Genomic DNA, 20,713 nt, shown 5'->3' with positions numbered 1-20,713 from the left:
TGTAAGCTTATGTTTGTGTTGCTCAGAGCAAGTCAGGCACAGGGGCACCAGTTAAATAATCCCGCCTAGGGCATCATAAATCCTAAGGATGGCCCTGGGTACTGTCTCACTTCCTCCAGTTCTCTGGTCTTTCAATTCTCAGCAACACACCTCCAAACTCCAGTTCTCTCCTTCCTCACACCACCTTGTCTGCCAGAAGCAGGGGGCTTTTATTAGGTTCCTGACAGGGCCTTAATTGTCCTTTTGTCTGTATGAAATGTTAGTTTGTACTTATTTCGCTAGTGCTTATTATGTAGCCTGCCATAAACCTAGGCAAATCTCTACAGGAGTTGATGTGCTCCCTAGAAGACCTCTGTGCACCCCTTAATTGTCAGTGGGTACTCCAATTAACCTGTAGTAACTTTTCATAGTCTACAGAGAACCATGCCTTAATTAGCCTGTGGCTTATATATCTCCCTTCTACTAGTCCCCCTCCAGATCTCTTCATCAGGCCCTGCCCCGTGAGCCCTCTTGGCCCCCACCCCTTTGCACTCCAAGCCAGCTGCGTGATTTGCAGCTGGTTCGCTTCTGAATCGCACCATGGGACCATCTCTACATGCTCGTGCTCCTCACTCTTCATTTCCCCACCCTTATGTCCCGCCCAATACCAAGTGGCGCTCCAGCTGCAGAGAATGAGGGACCCCGGTGGGCCAGTCTGTACTCCACCTTGGTTCCACTGCCCGCTGTAGACATTAGTTGGTGGTTTCTCCATGAAGCTGTGAGCACAGGTATATACCTGGCATGGTTCGCTTCTGTCCTTGAAGCCTGTCCTTTTTACGGTGTGTGGGAGACCCTGGTGCGTGTCTATCTGCAGTGCGCCAGGTTGCAGCCCCTCTTCTGGCTCCTCCAGAACCTCTTGTTGAGGTTCTGGCTGAACTTTTCCCTGCCTCTTTTTATATATGTTCACCCCATCCGCGGCCCCACGAAGTCACAGGACCACCTCATCAACCTCCTCCTACCCATGGCCAAAGTGGTCATTTATAACACCAGGGAGAGGAGGTTGGCTGGGGGGGGGGCATTGACTGTGAGGCCTGTTTTCGTTCCTTTATCTGTTCACGCATCTGGGCAGAGTTCCTCTGGGCGATGTCCCCTGGCTCCTTGGACACTTTTGAGGAGCAGTGGGTGCTGTCTGGGGTTCTCTGCTCGGTGTCCCATTCCAGTTCCCTAGTTTTGGCCCTTTGACCCCCACACCTGTTCCTGTTTTGTTTTTTCATTTTCCCCTGTAATTTAGTTGAGTACTGGGTTCAGTAGCTCCTCCCCAGGCTTGTGCCCACCCACTTCACAGCAACCAATAAGACCACTCTCCCACTGCTCCCTGGCCCTGCTGTATCACATGTTTTTCTGCTTCTCTAAGTAGGCAAGAGCAAAATGCAACTGGCTTCCACTCAGAGCAATGTTGTTGCAGCAATACACGACCTAGCCATAGCTGGCTACATCTGTACTGACCATTGTGGAATTGTTCACGTTGTAGTTCTTGACAGCTGGAGATGTTAAGATTATTTCTTTTACCTTTTTCAAGGCACTTTAGCCCCTATAGCCAAGATGTGTTGGACTTTAACAGTTCATTCAGTGGGTTTGCCACTGTAAAAAGGTTTTGTAGGTATGAACCAAATGACCATTCCCAATGTACTTCTCAGTCCTGGTACGTTAGTTGGTGCATTCAATTCTCCAACTGCTTTTACCTTTTCAGAACTGTGTTTATTGTCTGTCCCAAAAACGCAATTTAGGGTAGGCGGAAAGTGCATTTTTCCTAGTGGTTTCAGTACAGACTGACTGATTAAGTTTAGGACATTTTTGAGGGTTTTGTTGTGTTCTTCCATCAATGATCTATATATGACTATTGTACATGAAAACTACAACTTTGTTTGTGTTTGTTAACAGTTCTGCCATCTTTCTTTGGAAAATCTCAGGTGCATTTGTAATCCCAAAAGGTAATCTTGGAAAGCAAAATCTCCAAAGGGTTAGATAAATGTAGTTTGTGTGTGTTTAGCACTTTCTTTTACTTAAGGCAGTGTTTCCCAAAGTGTGGTATGCGTACCCCTGGTGGTACATGAAAGATTTTCAAGCTGGCAAGGGGCTGGCAGAGGGCTGAGCCGGGCCGGCGGCCGGGACCTCGGGTGGCAAGAGGCCAGCAGTGGGCTGAGCGGGGCCGACGGACACAACACTAGACCCGCGGCGGGCTGAGCGGCTCAGCCCACTGCCGGTCTGGGATTCCGTCCGCCAGCTCCTACCAGCTGGGTCCCAGCCACCGGTCCCACTCAGCCTGCTGCCGGCCAGGGGTCCCGTTCACCCAGGCTGGCAGTGGGCTGAGCCGGGTCGGCAGACAGAACCCCAGATCCACAGCTCGCTGAGTGGCTCAACCCACTGTCGGCCCAGGGTTCCATCCGCCGGTCCCGCTCAGCCTGGTGCTGGCCAGGGGTCCTGTTCATCCACGCTGGCAGCGGGCTGAGCCAGGCCAGCGGCCAGGACCCCGGGTGGCAAAGGGCCAGCAGTGGCCTGAGCAAGGCCTTCCCACCCCCCCAAAGTATCTTCATCGGAGAAGGGGTACACCGATAAGACAAATATCTCAAAAGGGGTACACAAGTGGTATAAGTTTGGGAAACACTGACTTAAAGAATTTCCCAGAATCTGCCAATGGCTGTGATGTGAGGAGAGATTAATAAGACTGGGACTTTTCAGCCTGGAAAACAAACGACTGGGGGGGTATGATAGAGGTCTATAAAATCATGACTGGTGTGGAGAAAGTAAATAAGGAAGTGTTATTTACTCTCTCGTAACACAAGAACTAGGGGTCACCAAATGAAATGAATAGGCAGCAGATTTAAAACAAAAAAAAGGAAGTATTTTTTCACACAACGCACAGTCAATATGTGGCACTCCTTGCCAGAGGATCTTGCCACATCACTGTTTGACCCTTGTTCCAGATCATATTGGAATATGTTGAATAGGACTGTCCCACTACAGACCCCTGAGGGATACCACTATTTACCTCTCTCCAGTCTGAAAACTGACCATTTATTCCTACCCTTTGTTTCCTATTTTAACCAGTTACTGATCCACAGGAGGACCTTACCTCTTATCCCATGACTGCTTACTTTGCTTAAGAGACTTTGGCAATGCACCTTGTTAAAGGATTTCTGAAAATCTAAGTACACTTTATCCACTGGATCCCCCTTGTCCACATGCTTGTTCCCTCCCTCAAAAATTCTAGTAGATTGGTGAGGCGGAACCATGTTGACTCTTCCACAACAAATTACGTTCATCTACGTAACTGACAATTTTGCGCTTTACTACAGTTTCAACCAGTTCGCCCGGTACCAAAGTCAGGCTCACAAGTCTGTAATTGCCGGGATCACCTCTGGAGCCCTTTTTAAAAATGGCATCCTCCATCCATCTGGTACAGAAGCTGATTTAAATGACAGGTTATAAACTACAGTTAGTAGTTCTGCGATTTCACATTTGACTTCTTTCAGAACTCTTGGATGAATACCATCTGGTCCTGGTGACTTATTATTATTTAGATTATCAATTCATTCCAAAACCTTCTCTAATGACACCTTAATCTGGAACTGTTCATCAGATATGTCCCCTAAAAAGAATGGTTCAGGTTTGAGAATCTCTCTTACACCCTCAGCCAATGCAAAGAAATCATTTAGTTTCTCCGCAATGTCCTTATTCTCCTTGAGTGCTCCTTTAGCATCTCGATCATCCAGTGGCCCCATTGGTTGTTTAGAAGGCTTTCTCCTTCTGATGTGCTTAAAACATTTTTTGCTATTATTTTTTGAGTTTTTGGCTAGCTGTACTTCAAATTCCTTTTTTGGTCTTCCTAATTATATTTTTACACTTCATTTGCCAGAATTTATACTCCTTTCTATTTTCCTCACTGGGATTTAATTTCCACTTTTTAAAGGATGCCTTTTTGCCTCTGACTGCTTCTTTTACTTTGTTGTTTAGCTATAGTGGCACTTTTTTGGTTCTCTCTTTTTTTAATTTGGGGTATACATTTAAGTTGAGCCTCTATTATGGTGTCTTTAAAAGTTTCCATGCAGCTTGCAGGGATTTCATTTTTGGCCCTGTACCATTAATTTCTGTTTAACTAACTTCCTCATTTTTGTGTAGTTCTCCTTTCTAAAATTAAATGCTACAGTGCTGGGCTGCTGTGGTGTTTTCCCCGCCACAGGGATGTTAAATTTAATTATATTATGGTCACTATTATCAAGCGGTACGGCTATATTCATCTCTTGGACCAGATCCTGTGCTCCACTTAGGACTAAATCAAGAATTGCCTCTTCTCTTGTGCGTTCCAGAACTAGCTGCTCCAAGAAGCAGTCATTTAAGGTGTTAAGAACCTTTATCCTTGCATCCCATTCTGAGGTGATATGCATCTAATCAATATGAGGATAGTTGAACCAAAAACCCCCATTATTACTGAGGTTTTTATTTTTATAACCTCTCTAATCTTCCTGAGCACTTCACAATCATCATCACCATCCTGGTCAGGTGGTCAGTAATATATCCCCACTGGTATATTCTTAATATTCAAGCATGGAATTACTATCCACAGAGAGTCTATGATATAGTTTGGTTCATTTAAGATTTTTACTTCATTTGATTCTATGATTTCTTTCACATATAGTGCCCTTCCCCTACCAGCATGACCTCTTCTGTCCTTCCAGTATATTTTATACCCAGGTATTACTGTGTCCCATTGATTATTCTCATTCCACCAAGTTTCTGTGATACCTATTATATCAATATCCTCATTTAATACAAAGCACTCTAGTTCACCCATGTTGTTATTTAGATTTCTAGCATTGGTATATAAGCACTTTAAAATATTGACATTTTTCAGCTGTCTGCCATTACATAATATGATTGAATGGGACTTTTTTTAATTTGACTATTTCTCATCAGATCCTACCTGTATTTTATCATCTTCCTGTCATAAGTAGATAGGTAAGGTAAGGGTTAAGTTTCTTTTACCTGGAAAGGGTAACCAAACACCTGACCAGAGGACCAATCAGAGAACTGGATTGTTTAAAAGTCAGGGGCGGGAATTTGGATACTCGGGGTCTTTTTTGTTTTCTCGGCTGTGAGTAAACAAGGTTTCCTCCTAACTCCTTCTTATTTCACATATTATACCAAAAGTCTGTGAGTACAAAGGAAACCCCAAAGCAATTCGGCTATGAGGAGCTTTGGGTTGTACGAATAGATGTGGATGGCTGTGTCTTTTGTTGTTTTCTCGGCTGTGAGTTAACAAGCTTCCTCCTAACTGCATCTTATCTCCAAGTGTCTCCTACACATCTGTGAGTACAAAGGAACCCCAAGCAATTCGGCTATGAGGAGCTTTGGGTTGTATTTACATGTATGTGGATTGGTTGGACTGGTTTAATCGGGCTATCTTTTAAATCAGACTGTTTCTTCATATTTTCTTATAAGCAAGAGCCTGTATTGAGTTTCTTAATGCAAGATTATTGTTTTATATTTTCCTTCTTTTTTTTCTATAAAGTTTTCTTTTTAAACCTTGTGAAAGTTTCTTTTTCTAGTAAGGCAGAGAAAGTGAAACCTCTGTATCAGGTACCTGTCTCCCTCACGGGAAGGCAGGCACGGGGAAAGGCAAAGCCAAGCTGTTGGTATTTTGCATCTCAATTGTCCTGAGGGCAGAGAACGCTTATCTCTTGGGAAGCAGAGAAACCGGTTTCTTGATACTTGCAGGCTAGACCAAGAGGCAAGCCTGGGAAGGAGGGGGGAAGGGGTTTTCTCCCCTGCTTTTAGCATCCAAGGGATTTGGAATCTGGGTGTCCCACCAAGAGAGGGTTGGGGACACCAGAGAGAGGAAAGGGGGGATCAGGCCCTAGCAATTCCTGATCTGGTGGCAGCCTATCAGATCTAAGCTGGAGATTAAGCTTAGAGAACTTCATGCTAGTACTTCATATTTGAACTCTAATGTTTAAATTGAGGATTAATACTATGATACTTCCATCCTCTCCTCCTTACTAGGACATAGAGACTCTCCATTAATAGATCCTCCCCTAAGGGATGTCTCTGTCCGAACCATAGGCTCCTCCGCACCTGTCAGCTTTCTCCCAGCCCTTAGTTTAAAAACTGCTCAATGACCTTTTTAATTTTAAGTGCCAGCAATCTGGCTCCATTTTGATTTAGGTGGAGTCCATCCTTCCTGTATAGGCTCCCCCTTTCCCAAAAGTTTCCCCAGTTCCTAATAAATCTAAACTTCTCCTCCCTACACCATTGTCTCATCCACGCATGGAGACCCTGCAGTGCTGCCTGTCTAACTGGCCCTGCGCGTGGAACTGGGAGCATTTCAGAGAATGCCACCATAGAGGTCCTGGACATCAGTCTCTTACCTAGCAGCCTAAATTTGGCCTACAGGACGTCTCTCTCATCCTTCCCTATGTCATTGGTACCTACATGTACCACGATCACTGGCACTTTCCCAGCACTACACACAAGTCTATCTAGAAGTTTCGAGAGATCAGCAACATTGCACCAGAGAGGCATGTCATCATGTGGTTCTCCCGGTCATCGCAAACCCAGCTATCTATGTTTCTAATGATCAAATCACCCATTACTAATACCTGTCTCTTCCTAATAACTGGAGTTCCCTTCCCTGGAGAGGTATCCTCACTGTGAGAGGCTACCACATCATCATCTGGAAGGAGGGTCCCCACTATGGGATCTTTTCCTTCTGCTCCAGTTGGATGTTCTTCTTCCCCGAGACTTTCATCCGTCTCAACAGCACAGAGGCTGTCTGAACAGGCGTGGGGCCGTTCTACTGTGTCCCGGAAAGTCTCATCTATGTACCTCTCTCTCTCCCTTACCTCAGCTACTCTGGTCTCCAAAGACCATACACGGTCTCTGACGGCCAGGAGCTCCTTGCACCGAATGCACACATACGGCATCTGCCCATAGGGCAGGTAATCATACATGCTGCATTGGGTGCAATAAACTAGATAGCCCCCACTCTGTTGCTGGACTTAAGCTGCAGAAGTGAAAAAGAATGCAGGCAGGTTCCTTTGTTGATGCTTTGCTTTTGTCAGGGGGTGGTTTGGGCTTTAAGTTTAAAGAAGTTTAAGGAATGTTAAGTGTATCTGGTCCCATCTTACACTTGCCCTCTGAACTCCCTTGCAAAACTCCCGTTAGCCGCTCCTGTTCCTTAACTCCTCTAAGTCACTTGGGGCAAGTTTTTTAAAACCATGGACTTCCTAAGTAGCCCCACCCCCTGGTTACGGGTTGATGGGTGCTAAATGGCTTATGATCAAAGCCTTGTTAAGAAGCTCTCAGTCTTGCCTAGCAGGCTACTAGGCTCAGCACACAAACAGTCAGCACATGGTCCCCCAAACAAACAGACCACACGGTATATTTCAGTCAAGTCTTTTAAGATCCACACAGATGAGTATTTTTCCATTTTTTCTTTCCCCTGGGGCACACCATGCTGTTGGCTCAGAGATTTTCTCGATTATGTCAATCTGCTCCATTCCCTTTAGCTAAGTTTCTACTTTATGAAATAATAGGATAAGAATCCTGCAAGTTGTAGGTACACTATATGATTCAGAATTGTCTCTTAAGGTCATTTGTACTGGATCTCCTTTTAAAAGTCCAATATAAATAAAATATTCCTTCTAGTTTTTTCACCTTTCTCCCTACACCCATTAGGATGGCCAACTATCTAATCTCACAAACATGTACATCCTTGCCCCGCCCCTTCCTTAAGGCCACGCCCCTCCCCCAGTCCTTCTCCAAGGCCCTACCCCTGGATCATTCCATCCTCCTTCCCTCCATCTCTCACTCTCCCCCACCCTCACTCACTTTCACCAGGCTAGGGTGCAGGAGGGGGTGAGCGGTGCAGGTTCAGGAGGGAGTTTGGGTGTAGGAGGAGGTGGGGGTGCAGGCTCTGGGAGGGAGTTTGGGTGCAGAGTATGGGCTCTGGGCTGGGGCAGGGGTGTGGGCTCTGCTGGGTGGCACTTACCTCCGGTGGCTCCCGAAAGCAACCGGCACATCCCTCTGGCAGTGTCTCCTAGGCAGGGAGGCTAGTGAGTCTCCGCACCCTGCCCTTGCCCACCGCCCCTGTAGCTCCCATTGGCCGCAGGGACATTCTGGCTGCTTCCGGAGCCAGGACAGGAAGAAAGTCTTCCTTAGCCCCACTGCAGCTCTCGATTTTTAGCACTTAAAATCTCCCGGTTTGGCTTCAGTAACCTCCAGGAGATAGGGCCTGATTCTGGGAGACTCCCAGCGAAACCAGGAGGGCTGGCAACCCTAATGCCCATCATGGCTGCCATGCTGCAGCTGCGAAGGCAGTTGGTCTGGGGTCCTCTCTCCTTCCCTCAGGAGTTTTATGATAATGACAACATTCAAGTGCCTGTTTACAGTTTCTAAGATCGTTTCAAATTTTTCAAGTTGCTCTAGATTTTGCTGTCTCACCAACTCAGACTGCTTTGCTCCCTGTATAGCTGTGGCAAGGGTTAAAACTCTCTTCAAGTGTAGCGACTGTGAAAGTTTTTTTATCTGTTAACCCAATAATCAGTCTCTCTCTGATATTTTCATTTTTTGCATTGGGGCATTCCCAAAATCACAATTTTCAGCCAGTGTATGCAGAGCTCTTATAAAACATCAACATTTTCCTGGTTCTTGATTTCTCTCATAGAAGCACATTCTTTCATAAACCACGTTTCTCTAAGGTATAAAGTATGCATCAAACATAGCCAAAACCCTTTCGTAATCATCTTTGTGACTGTCTTCAGTAAAGTGAAAGGATTTAAAGAGATGCTCCGCCTGCTTCCCCAAAGCATAAATTAAAGAAGATACCTGTATAGCTCCAGTTTCTTTGTGGAGCTTGGTTGCAATGTAAAATCTTTCAAAATATTATTTCCAGTCTGTCCATTCTGAAGGTTTGTCAAAGATGAAGTGCTCTGGGGCATTGCAGGGGCACCCAGATGATTCAGGGAGCCTAGGGCAAAGCAATTTTGGGGACCCCTTCCATAAGAAAAAGTTGCAATACTATAGAATACTATATTCTCGTGGGGTGCACTGCAGGGCCTGGGGCAAATTGCCCCGCTTGCCCCTCTCCCCCGCTCCCCAAGTGGCCCTGGGGCATTGAAGAGTGGCATGTTGACAATATCCTGCAATCTTTGTTGCTTTGTTCCTTCTGTTTACAACCTTTGTTGCTGTTCTCCTTCTGTTTCTGTTCTTAGTTTACTTCTAACACCATGCCATGTTCCTGAACCAGATATGGAGTGGCTACAGAGTTTTGTTATACAGACCAGGTGTGTTCACCATAAGATGCTTTAATACTCTGCCAGATCTGTCTAAGGTTAGCTTTAAATAAGGTATTTTACACATAATGGGTGAACAGTATCATACAGTTTAGCAGTCCATTACACTGCTAATCACGAATCCTGGGTTCTATCACCAACTCTGGAAGAGGAATGTCGTCTATAGTGGTAAGAAATAGAATAACCAAAACTGGTTTAGATACTCCATAAGAGAGTGTGATGCAGTGGATAAGATGAGGGCTTGTCATATTAGAGACCTGGGTTCTGAGCCTGCAGTGACCTTATACAAGTCCTCTGCAAGTTTATTAAAAAATGGGTGTGGGAGAGAGTTATCAGAAGTTCTTCCCTAACGGCCTCCTAGGTTGGGGTTCCTGGCTTTAGTTAGTAATAAGGGTAGTGAGTTGTGTGAGAATTTCTACAGCAGTTAAAAGAGGTGAGATTTGAAGTTCTTGTCTCCTCTTTTCCAACCCAGGGAATAATCCTGTAGGCTAGAGGGGCAGTTAATCGGGAAGAAGTCAGTGCCTCTCCCCTTCCCTCTAGAAGTGAGTAGAGGGAGGGTGGTGAAGCACTGAAATGGGTTACCTAGGGAGGTGGTAGAATCTCCTTCCTTAAAGGTTTTTAAGATCAGGCTTGACAAAGCCCTGGCTGGGATGATTTAGTTGGGAATTGGTCCTGCTTTGAACAGGGGATTGGACTAGATGACCTCCTGAGGTCCCTTTCAACCCTGATCTTCTATAATTCTAACGGCATTCATAGCAAATCAGATTTGTCATCAAATTCAATGGGTTCAGCTTGACACACACGTTTTTCTGTTATGGCTAAAAAGGTATAAAATCACTACAGATAAATACTACCAATGTATAAGTGATATTGTGGGAATCTGCACATGACAAGCAACAAAGTGGACAAAGGACTCATCCCAGAGCGTTTTGGATTTCTTGCAGAAGGGGTATGAAGAAAAATGAGACAATCCAGTGAAAAACTGCAGAAGGATTGACTTTAGAAATGTCGTTATTCTTTCTGAATCAATTTATCTTCATCAAACCACCACGAAGAGTTCAAATAAGACTCAAAGTTTATATTCTATGTTTTGGGTTTACCCATTTCAAAGAAGTTCTTACAAAATAAAGGTTTAAAGCTTCTGTCAAACTGAATTCTGTAGTACAAGCTTAACTATGGTGCTGCTGCCAAAGCACTATAATAGAAGTGAGCAAATTGGAGCTCTCTCAGCTACTTAAATCAAGATGAAATGTAACTTCCGCAGAACTTTCCTCTTTACAGATAACTGAATCCATATGTCACACGGCAGAACTTCTGTAGGCCACAGTTTGTCCATGGATCAAACTTTAATCATACCAGAAAAAATGCTAAGTCTTCCATATACGTATTACTGTAAATATTGACACCAATATTTTCCGTGACTATTGCTTCACCCATTCTTTAATAAAGAGCTTCCCAAAAGGAGAACATAAAAAGATATCTTCTCAATTCTGCTTTCTGGGCTTTTGCCACATTAGTCCAATTATTGGTACTGAGAGATTTGCAAGTAAATTTCAGTGTAGCAAGAGGAGAATACACTCCTAAGTAGCCAACCATCACAAGAACAAAGATATCAAGATGTTAAGAACTGAATGACAATGGAAACTGGAAATTATATATCAATGAATACCATAAGCAAATAATATGCATATTTTGTTTATGTGGAGTCAAAGAATTATGTATCCATTATGGCAATTTTTATTTTCTTTTTACTATTCATTGTAATGCCTCTCATTAATCTGACACTGGCAATTTTGACTGGTAATATTTTAATGACAATTTGAGTAAAAAGAGCTTTATATATGAATTCTTATTGTATATACTGGGACCACCTTCACCATTTAGGTAATCATCCAAAGCAAGCAAATATTAGGAGCAGCTAAATATTCAATAACTGTGTTACTGGAGGCTGACATGAGCCAATATTTCGTGATTTGCTTAGTGCATGAGAACCCCTTGGGCCTGATCTCACATACACTGCTGTGACCAGAAATAACTTAAGTGATGTCATTGTCCAGCTATACCGAAAGAAGGACAGGAGACACCTGATACGGATTTAATCAGGCCGCATCTTTATTATTAGATGTCTGGGACAACCCAGCAGATAAAAGTGTACAATGCAGGTAAACCCTGTTTGTTTTGTAATTGCCAAGGCAGGGGGCTTCCACCAGCTCTCCTCTTTTTCAATCCAGGTCACTTCAGCAAATCCATTGCCAGAACCTTACCATCCACCCCCCACTCCCTGTAGGAGGGATTAGATGGGCTATACGAAAGGGGGGTTGGCTCCCTGTCATTCCAACCATAGGAGCCCCAAACCCACACCTTTCTATTTCTTTAACCAGCATCTCCTTTTTAAGTCCTTTATCAGACCATTTATCTGGTCACTGGATGCCTTCCCTATGGAGTACCTGCCCTGGACATCCATCCCACACTTACCAAATAAGTTGTGACATTTAGCCTACCACATCTTTTGTGCTCATCATAATAGGTGTTCCCTAACATTCACTGTGGGAAAGGCGAAAAAATCCTGCTCCATCAAAGCCAATATGGTGGTGAGGGAAAAAATTCCTTCCCAGCTCCCCTAAAAAGAAGTGACTAGCACAATGCTCAAAGTAGCTTTAAACCCACCTAATAATCACACCACAGGGAGCCACACCAGCCACTCCCAGTCTTTATTCGGGAACCAATCCATGCAACAAGCTCCATTGTCAACTCTGTCCGCATATCTATTCAAGAGACACCATCATAGGACTTAATCACATCAGCCACACCATCAGGGGCTCATTCACCTGCACATCTACCAATGTGATATATGCCATCATGTGCCAGCAATGCCCCTCTGCCATGCACACTGGCTACAGCAGACAGTCGCTACACAAAAGAATAAATGGACAGAAATCAGACATCAAGAATTGTAACATTCAAAAATCAGTAGGAGAGTACTTCAGCCTCCCTGGACACTCAATAACAGACTTTAAAGTGGCCATTCTTCAACAAAAAAACTTCAAAAACAGACTTCAACAAGGAACTGCAGAACTGGAATTAATTTGCAAACTTGACACCATCAAATTAGGTTTGAATAAAGACTGGGAGTGGCTGGGTCACTACAAAAAATAATTTTCCCTGTATTGATATTCACACCTTCTTCTCAACTGTTGGGAATGGGCCACATCCACCCTGATTGAATTGGCCTTGTTAGCACTGAAAACAGTAATTTCCCCTCTGCTGAATATTCATCCTTCTTGTCAACTCTTGGGAATGGGCTACACCCACCCTGACTGAATTTGCTTCATTAGCACTGATTCCCCACTTTGTAAGGCAATTCCCATCTTTCCATGTGCTGTATATTTATACCTGCCTACTGTATTTTTCACTCCATGCATCTGATGAAATGGGTTTTAGCCCACAAAAGCTTATGCCCAAATAAATGTGTTAGTCTCTAAGGTACCACAAGGACTCCTCATTGTTTTTGCTGACACACACTAACAGGGCTACCCGTTTGAAACCTAATACCAAAAGAACACTCGTGCTGCAATGAAAAGCTGATAGAAAAGCTGACCTGATTATCTAATATTAGTGAAATACAAAAACTAAGTCAATGATTACCTGACTTTGCAATTCACTTTGTTGCTTCAGACGAAGGTTTTCTGGTGTATCTGCCACCGTAGTGAAGGACTGTTTTGGGTAGTGTCTAGAAAAAAAAATCACAACATCAAATAAGGAATATCTACATGTTCTGGAAAGTAAAATGCATCCCAATATTCTTTGCCACTTCATTTAAATTGACACCTGGATTTTACAGTTGGCTAGTTTTGTGTTAAAACGAGTTACTATAACATTTAAAATTTTTGGTAAAATATCTGTGTGTTAGTCATGCATTGCACAAACATGAGTGAGTTACTATAATTAGTCTATATCCCATATATCCACTGTGAACACTAACTGGTCAGCATGGTTTGTGAAAAATTTGTTGTGTAGAATGAAATAAAACAGATACCATGCTTAACTGTGTTTTTCCCTACGTGCTTAGGATATTGTTATACTGAATTAAGACTAAGCTAAAATGCATTAAAATAGAATTGCTTAATGGAAAAAAAAGTCAAATAAATCATATTTAGAATACCGGGGTGTTTGGGATGAAAATCACACCAGCGCTGAAATCTACACGATCCAGCAAGGTTATACTGACATTACATATACAGAAGGGTCAAACCTTTTAATGTTAATAGTGTCAACATACTTCTGTATGTAAAAATAAATGACATCCAATATCAAAGACTGCACTGCAAAAAAAACTTCAATATTGAAAATTACTGTGAATCTCTTCTTCAATTTAAAATTTTACATCACTGTAACATATTTTTGTTGTTTGCTATTTTACAGACACCTTTGACAGTCAAGTCATGCTCATCACAATGTATGACTCTCCCACAGAACAATAATTTGTTCGTTTTTCATGGTTTTATCACGTCTTCTTCTGAATCACCTACAATTAGAAAATTTTATATGAAAGATGGGAAATAAGAAAACAGTTAAACCAAGACTTGCTCACAAGGAAGAAGAACCATAAAGAAACTGATTCTTACAATCTTCTTGCTAAAAGCTTAAATCTCAATCCAAAAGCAAAGATTCAATTTATGATTATGTTGAAGCACTCATACATACATTTAGATATCTTGTTAGCATATCATATAGTCTGCCAACCTTTTCATTTGGATATCAAATATTTCAGAAGTTTAGTTAAAACATATATAATCTTCATACAGCAATGTTTGCAATATAATTTCCATTGTAAAACAAGGCTATAAATAAATAGTCAGAAATAATAATAACCATAATACTTCACCATGTACAAATTCAAGATCTTCTCTAAAGAATTATTTCAGCAACAGGCACAATCTCTAAATCAATGTACAACTACTACTAAAAACTTTTTTCTTTTTTTGCCAGAAAATTGGGCCTTTCACAAAACAAAATTTTTCATGAACAATTTCTGCTTTCTGTGGAAAAAACAGACTTTGCATTTAAAAACTAAATACCTAAAACTGGAAAGTTTTTGGTTTTCAATCAAAGGCTGAAAACTTTCCATTCAAAAATGTTGGTATTGATAATTTTATTCAGATGTCTCATGTCCTCATTCTCTTATGTGGGCCAGGTTCTCCAACCACGCTATGGCTGCCATAATGCACTATGGTAGCTCAGCAAGAAAGTATATTATTGCGTATCGTGGAAGATGCAGTTCATCCATGGAGTCCAGCCCACAGAGAAGAATAGTGGCATAAACACTTAAACTACAAATATAATGAGGCACAGTGGCAGCATTTCCAAATTGAAATTTTCGGGGTTTGGCTAATATTTTTCAGTTTTTTGATTTTTCACAGAAAAGATGAAATTTTCAGGGGAGTGGGGTTATTTTCCAACTAATTCTAGTATTCTCTCTTATATTCTTAGAAGAGGAAGGGCTTTGTTATTTTAATACATATATGCCCCAACTCCGATGCTTCTTAGGCCTGGTCTACACTGGGGGGAAGGATCGATCTAAGTTACTCAACTTCAGCTATGTGAATAAGTCAACTACTTAGATCTACTCAGCGCGGTGTCTTCACTGCAGTAGGTTGACTGCTGATGCTGATGCTCAACTCTGCCTGCACCTCTCGCCCTGGTGGAGTACCGGAGTTAACGGGAGAGCGCTCGGAGGTTGATTTATCATGTCTAGACTAGACACAATAAATCAATCCCCGCTGGACTGATTGCTGCCCACCGATCCAGCGGGTAATATAGACATACTCTTGTACTCCTGTGGGGAAAAAGGTGACTCTGAATCCAGAAAAGGAAGGCAACTTCAGAACTACATAACCTGAAGATAGCTCCTATTTATACAGGTGCACAGAGCCAGCTGATATCAATATCTGCTAGTTCCCAGCAAGTCTTGGAACAGATACAGGAATAGGGTGGAGCTTACAGAAAAGTCTTGTTCACAGATCAGCCCCATGGATGTAAACCTGTCAACCTACTATAGCACCTCTTAGTTACATCATCCAATTTATTCCTGTAAGCTGTAAAATGGAGTAAGTCATTCCAGCCATCGTTTGCCTTATTCTTTCTCTACTTTTCATAACTGATTTGTTGATAGAAAGAGAAGATGAGTATGAAGGGCTCTCCACTGATATGTACTGGGGCAGAAGACAGTATGTGAGGAAGCCAGAAAGGATGGGAAGGGTTTTAATCCTGCAGAGCCCAACGATGTGGATTGGGAGAGCTCATTCTGACCTAGACCTTTTCCATCTCAAAAGTCCATTAAGTCTTCAGCAATTCATGTAGGTAGAAAAAGTTGTCCTGACACCATCAGGCTTTTGGGTCCTGGAGATCCACCACTAGCAGCTCTGAATACAAATGAAGTTTGCTATTTATATGCATCTTTGGCAAATATACTGACAGTTTGGCCCACAGTATGGAGGCCTAGCTTCCTAATGTTCCTTTTGACTTGGGGACATGTGAGGACAAAAAAGATGGAGACTGTGTGTCTTTTTAACATAATGTTTCCCAAATTAAACTTAATATGCAGTCCAGAAAATGAGACTGTGCATTTCATCCAGCCACATATACTAGCTATTTATTCTAAATTACTTTTAGGTGCAATGGTTTGCTCCATAAATTGGTAGCCAAAATCACTAATTACTTTAAACAAAAATTGGTGTTGTATTTTAAATTTAAGGCAAAGGTATCTAGGACCCATAACAGGTATTTAATAAATGTTTGTATTATAAACCAAAACAGATCTTTTAAAAGAATTGGAGTAAACCATTAAGCATATGTACTTCGCACTACAGAAGTGATAAAACTGTTTACATTAAAAATGGTATTTATCTGAACATCATGCTAACCGTTTACCCCAATGTATTACTCATTGTGATTTAAAGTTTTTTCAATTTATGAAAATGAGATCATTTAGCAAAATTAACTACTAGCAGTGTTCTAGAATGAATTATCTTATCCTCTGCAGCTGATTTGTGAAACCACCCACATAGTCTACCAAAACAAAGAGATACAGTTTTAGTTACAGGCCCTCTAGTTTATGGAAATTCCTGCCTCAAGCCATTAAGTGTGGATGGTGCTAAATGTAAATATTATCTTAACCATTTGTTTGTTTTTAATATAATAAAGCCAAAAATGGCTTCATGTTTATTAAAAATATCATTACGGAAGACAAATTGTCCTATACATTCTCTAAGGTTCATTAATGGCAATAATTGTTGTATAATTTATCTTCTCTTACAGCTATTGGCTGATTACCTGCTAAATGTAAGGAAGTGTTAGGCTAGTCACATTTTGTTTCCTAAATATTTGCTTAAGAACCTACTGTATTTCTGTAAAACATTGTGCATATAGATGTGGGGATGGATGCCAGCAGCTTTTAATTCACAAGTCAGTAGAGATATCACAGTAATTGATAACTCTGTTACTGTGCTTCCCTTTTATCTTGGGATATTGTGGCCATGAGAAAAGCAGGGAATTTGTTAAGGGGACTGATGTCATGCCAGCAATTTAATGGCAACGTTCAAAGGATTTTTTGTTTTGTTTTAAGTCTGTTAGCATGAAATTTAAGCAATATGTCTGATCAAGCTAATGCTATTAGAGATAATCCTGTATAAAGATCTATACAAGAAATGCCAGAACAGATGGTTACTCACCTTTGTAACTGTTGTTCTTCGAGATGTGTTGCTCATATCCATTCCAGTTAGGTGTGCACGCACCGCGTGCACGTTCGTCGGAAGATTTTTACCCTAGCAACACTCGGTGGGTCAGCAGGGCGCCCCCTGGAGTGGCGCCGCTATGGTGCCGGATATATACCCCTGCCGACCCAGCCGCAAGGCCCCCCCGCTTTTCCTTTAGTTCCCTTCTTGCCGGCTACTCCGACAGAGGGGAAGGAGGGCGGGTTCAGGCAATGGATGGAGCAACACATCATTTTTTTTTTCTTCGAAGAACAACAGTTACAAGGTGAGTACCATACTTTTCTTCTTTCGAAGCGCTTGCTCATATCCATCCCAGTTAGGTGATTCCCCAAGCCTTCCAGTCGAGGCGGGGGTCGGAGTGGAATATGGTCAGAATGTAAAACTGCTGAGCCAAAGGTTGGCAGTATTCTTGACTGTTGAACCAGAGCTAATAAGCAGAAGCAAGGGTATGGACCGACGGACCATGGAGCTGCACCGATAGATTCGTGGGTAGGTAATCGAGTCAAGCAAGGCGGCGAGAATGAAGCCTGAGCAACTGGGTAGAATGCATGGTGATGTCGGGCTTGGGGAAATGTGAGCCAAATCATACGGCGAGTGCGAACGTCATCACCTCAGAGTGAGATCCTCTGAGAGGAAACAGGTAGGCCTTTCTTCGGTCTGGCTACGTGCGACCGAGAGTTGCGGGCGTGTTACAAATGGTTCTTCTACAGCTCATAAAGCGAGCGCTCGTACAGAACGGTCCAGGAGTGCAATTGTTGTCCCCATCGCGTTGATGTGTATTACACGAAGGCGAAACTCACCTTAGGAGGAAAGCCGGGTGATGGTCGTATCGCTACCTTGTCTTGTGGACTAATGTATGGCGGAACCACCCATAAGAGCCCTGAGCCTCGAAGACTCGTCTGCCGATGTACATGGTTACGAGGAAACGCTGTTTTCCAAGACAGGCATAGCAGCGGCAGGTCGCCTAAAACGGGTCGAATGGAGGAGACATAAGCCGCGTTAAACCCAAGCTGAGGTACCAGGTTGCGGGCTGGGCGGCGTACCTAAGGGTGTATGCGCTTGGCAACCCTTGAGGAACCTCGAAACCATAGAGTGTGAGAACAAGAACGACTCACTTTAGGCCTGGAATGGAAGTAGAGGATGGTGCCAAGGTGTACCCTCGGCGATGCACACCAGTAGGCTGCTGTTGCAGTCGCCAGAGGGTAGTCCAAAATAGAGGGAAATGACCGACCTCAGCAGGAGTAAGATTTAACCGTGTTGCGCACCTGTAGGAGAAACGCTTCCACCTGGCCAGTACGTTTGACAGGTGGAAGGCTTCCTGCTATCCCTGATGCTGCACGTAGCAGCCACACCATGAGGTGAAGAGACTGCAGGTCGGGCGGCGAAGTCTGGCCACAGCTGCAGGTATGAGGTCGTGTGGGGTGGAGTGGTCAGGGTAAATGGGTAGCTATTGAAGGACCAAGCACGGGTGTACAGTGACTGCTGGACCACGTGGAGTGATCATGATGATCCGACCCTGCCCTTAGCGGGTGAAGCAGGACCCAATGAGCCGGGGAACGGTGGGAAAGGCCATAAAGGGGTTGGTCTTCCACGGCATGAGGACAGCGTCTGAAGATCGGTCCCCGGGGTGGACTTGGAAGGAGCAGACACCTGGACATTTCATGTTTCTCGCGCGGTAAGCGAACAGGTCCATATGTGGGGAAAAATCCCCACTTCGGGCAAACAGAAATGCATCACATCAGGCAGGCGAGCACTCATGAAGACATGGAAAGACCTGCTGAGATTCGAGGCCAGGAGAAAGGATGCTACCCAGATTTATCGATATGGGCTATGAAAAAGGTCCAGAGATGGATGGCTCCTGACAAAAGGAGAGGACCATGTACCTCCCAGGTTGTTTATGTAGTAACACGGCCGTTGTGCTGGCTTAAACATGAGACGCACAGCTTCGGCAGCTGCTGGCTGGAAACCCCGGCACGCAGGAACTGCTTTGACATTGATGTGGAACGGCCAGCTCCTGAGAAGACCAGGGTCTAACTTCGAAAGGTTATTCTGAGGTGAGCACCTGAAGCCAAGAGAATGACGCATCACGCCGTCAGGGACAGTGAGGGCTGGGGCGGTATAGAGCGCATCCTGCCACACCAGGGAAGGGAGTTAGCCCACATTCTACGGGAGCCTAGGGTGCTCGAGGAATGGTGACTATCGTGACCATTGGGCCCCTGTCCAGGCGGCTAACGCCGAAGTTGAGCCAAACTTGGAATGAGAAGGCAGAGCTTAGCATGTTTGGTTACAAATTGAGCAGGCAGCCATGGATCCGGAGACGAGACAGAGTGCGAGCCGAGGTCGTTTGGGAAAGTTTTGCAGACCTCGGATGATCGGTGCCATTGCCTGAAACCGTGGCTGTGGTAAGCAGGGATCCGGCTAGCTTGAGTCCAAGGATAACCCCTAGGAAGTCAACTCATCGTGGGAAACCAGAGTGGATGTTTGCCATAGTGGATCATCAAGGCCTAGACATGTGAATAGGTCCTTGAGATGCCACACGCTGAGGACTTGTTCTTGAGTCCCCTCAGATTAAGCACATCATCCAGATACGAAAAAACGCATATCCGATGTCGGGCGGAGGTGGGTGGCGACTGTATACGGCCACACATCTTTGGTAAATGCCTGTGGCGGGCTGTAGTAAAGGCCAAACAGCAGGACGTAAAACTGGAGTACACGATGGTTTGGCTAGAAAAGTAGGAGGTATCTCTGTGCGGAGGGGAGATGGCAATAATGAAAGTACGCGTCCTTTCCATATCGAGGTGGCATACAAAGTCTCCAAGGATCTAGGACAGGATTAGATGGTTCCCTGGGATACCATGTGGGCAGTTCAACCTTATCAAAAACTGGTTGAGTCCTCGTAGGTCTAGGGATAGGCTGAGATCTCCTACAGTCGGGGATTAGGGAATAAGGGAGTAATTGCCCCTTCGTCCATCGGCGTCTGCACCTCTTGTAAGCAGGAATTGCGGCCCGAAGAGGAGTCCCTGAAGAGGGACAGGTTGAACAAATTGGAGGTGGTACCCTCATACTCCACCATGTGTAGGGAACAGCGAACTGAAGTTAACTGGGACCACGCCAAGAGGAAGTAGGAGTGGGATCCCGGTTGTAACCGGTACGCCGCCCTCGGCGCACCTTCGAAAGTTCGTCTTTGGTCCCAGTCGTGATTGCGAGGGGCTCGATCTTGGCCCTCTAGGGTCCTGACAGTCGTCTGCGACCGCCTCAGCCGCGCTGTCTGCCAAAGTCCTATCTGTGGCTAGGCAGCAGAGTGTGCGGATGTGGTTGGGGACGGAAAGGCCTGGAGTAGGTCGTCGGCGTATGCACGCCGAGAGAGCGCGCATATGGACCTGTTTGCCCTTCAGGCTTTGCAGCCTGGGGTGATTTCCACCGCAAAGAGGCCTTTACCAAGAAATGGTAAGTCGTGAAAGGCCGGAGGTTTGAAACCTAAAGCCATGAGATGCTCCTCGTGGCAACGAGGCCTGGAGAGAAGCTCTGGCCGCCTTTTCCCTTCCTCCAAGAGGGCAGTGAACTCTTGGCAGGAAACTTGATGGAGAAGCTCCATAAATTTATTCACCGTAT

The 20,713-nt window shown here is 44.1% G+C and overlaps 1 protein-coding gene across 2 annotated transcripts in view; it reads right to left on the bottom strand.

The window, feature by feature from the left end:
* Window positions 1-20,713, bottom strand: part of LOC116822079 (LIM zinc-binding domain-containing Nebulette) — a 460,572-nt gene that overhangs the window by 288,373 nt on the left and 151,486 nt on the right. For both annotated transcript variants that reach the window (XM_075062302.1, XM_075062303.1), the window contains exon 3: window positions 12,975-13,059. In XM_075062302.1, coding sequence (XP_074918403.1) covers window positions 12,975-13,059 — 85 coding nt within the window. The remainder of the gene's footprint in view (window positions 1-12,974; window positions 13,060-20,713) is intronic.

The sequence above is a fragment of the Chelonoidis abingdonii genome, chromosome 2, assembly GCF_003597395.2.
Source record: "Chelonoidis abingdonii isolate Lonesome George chromosome 2, CheloAbing_2.0, whole genome shotgun sequence".
NCBI lineage: Eukaryota > Metazoa > Chordata > Testudines > Testudinidae > Chelonoidis > Chelonoidis abingdonii.
This window is presented reverse-complemented; position numbering and strand designations above follow the sequence as displayed.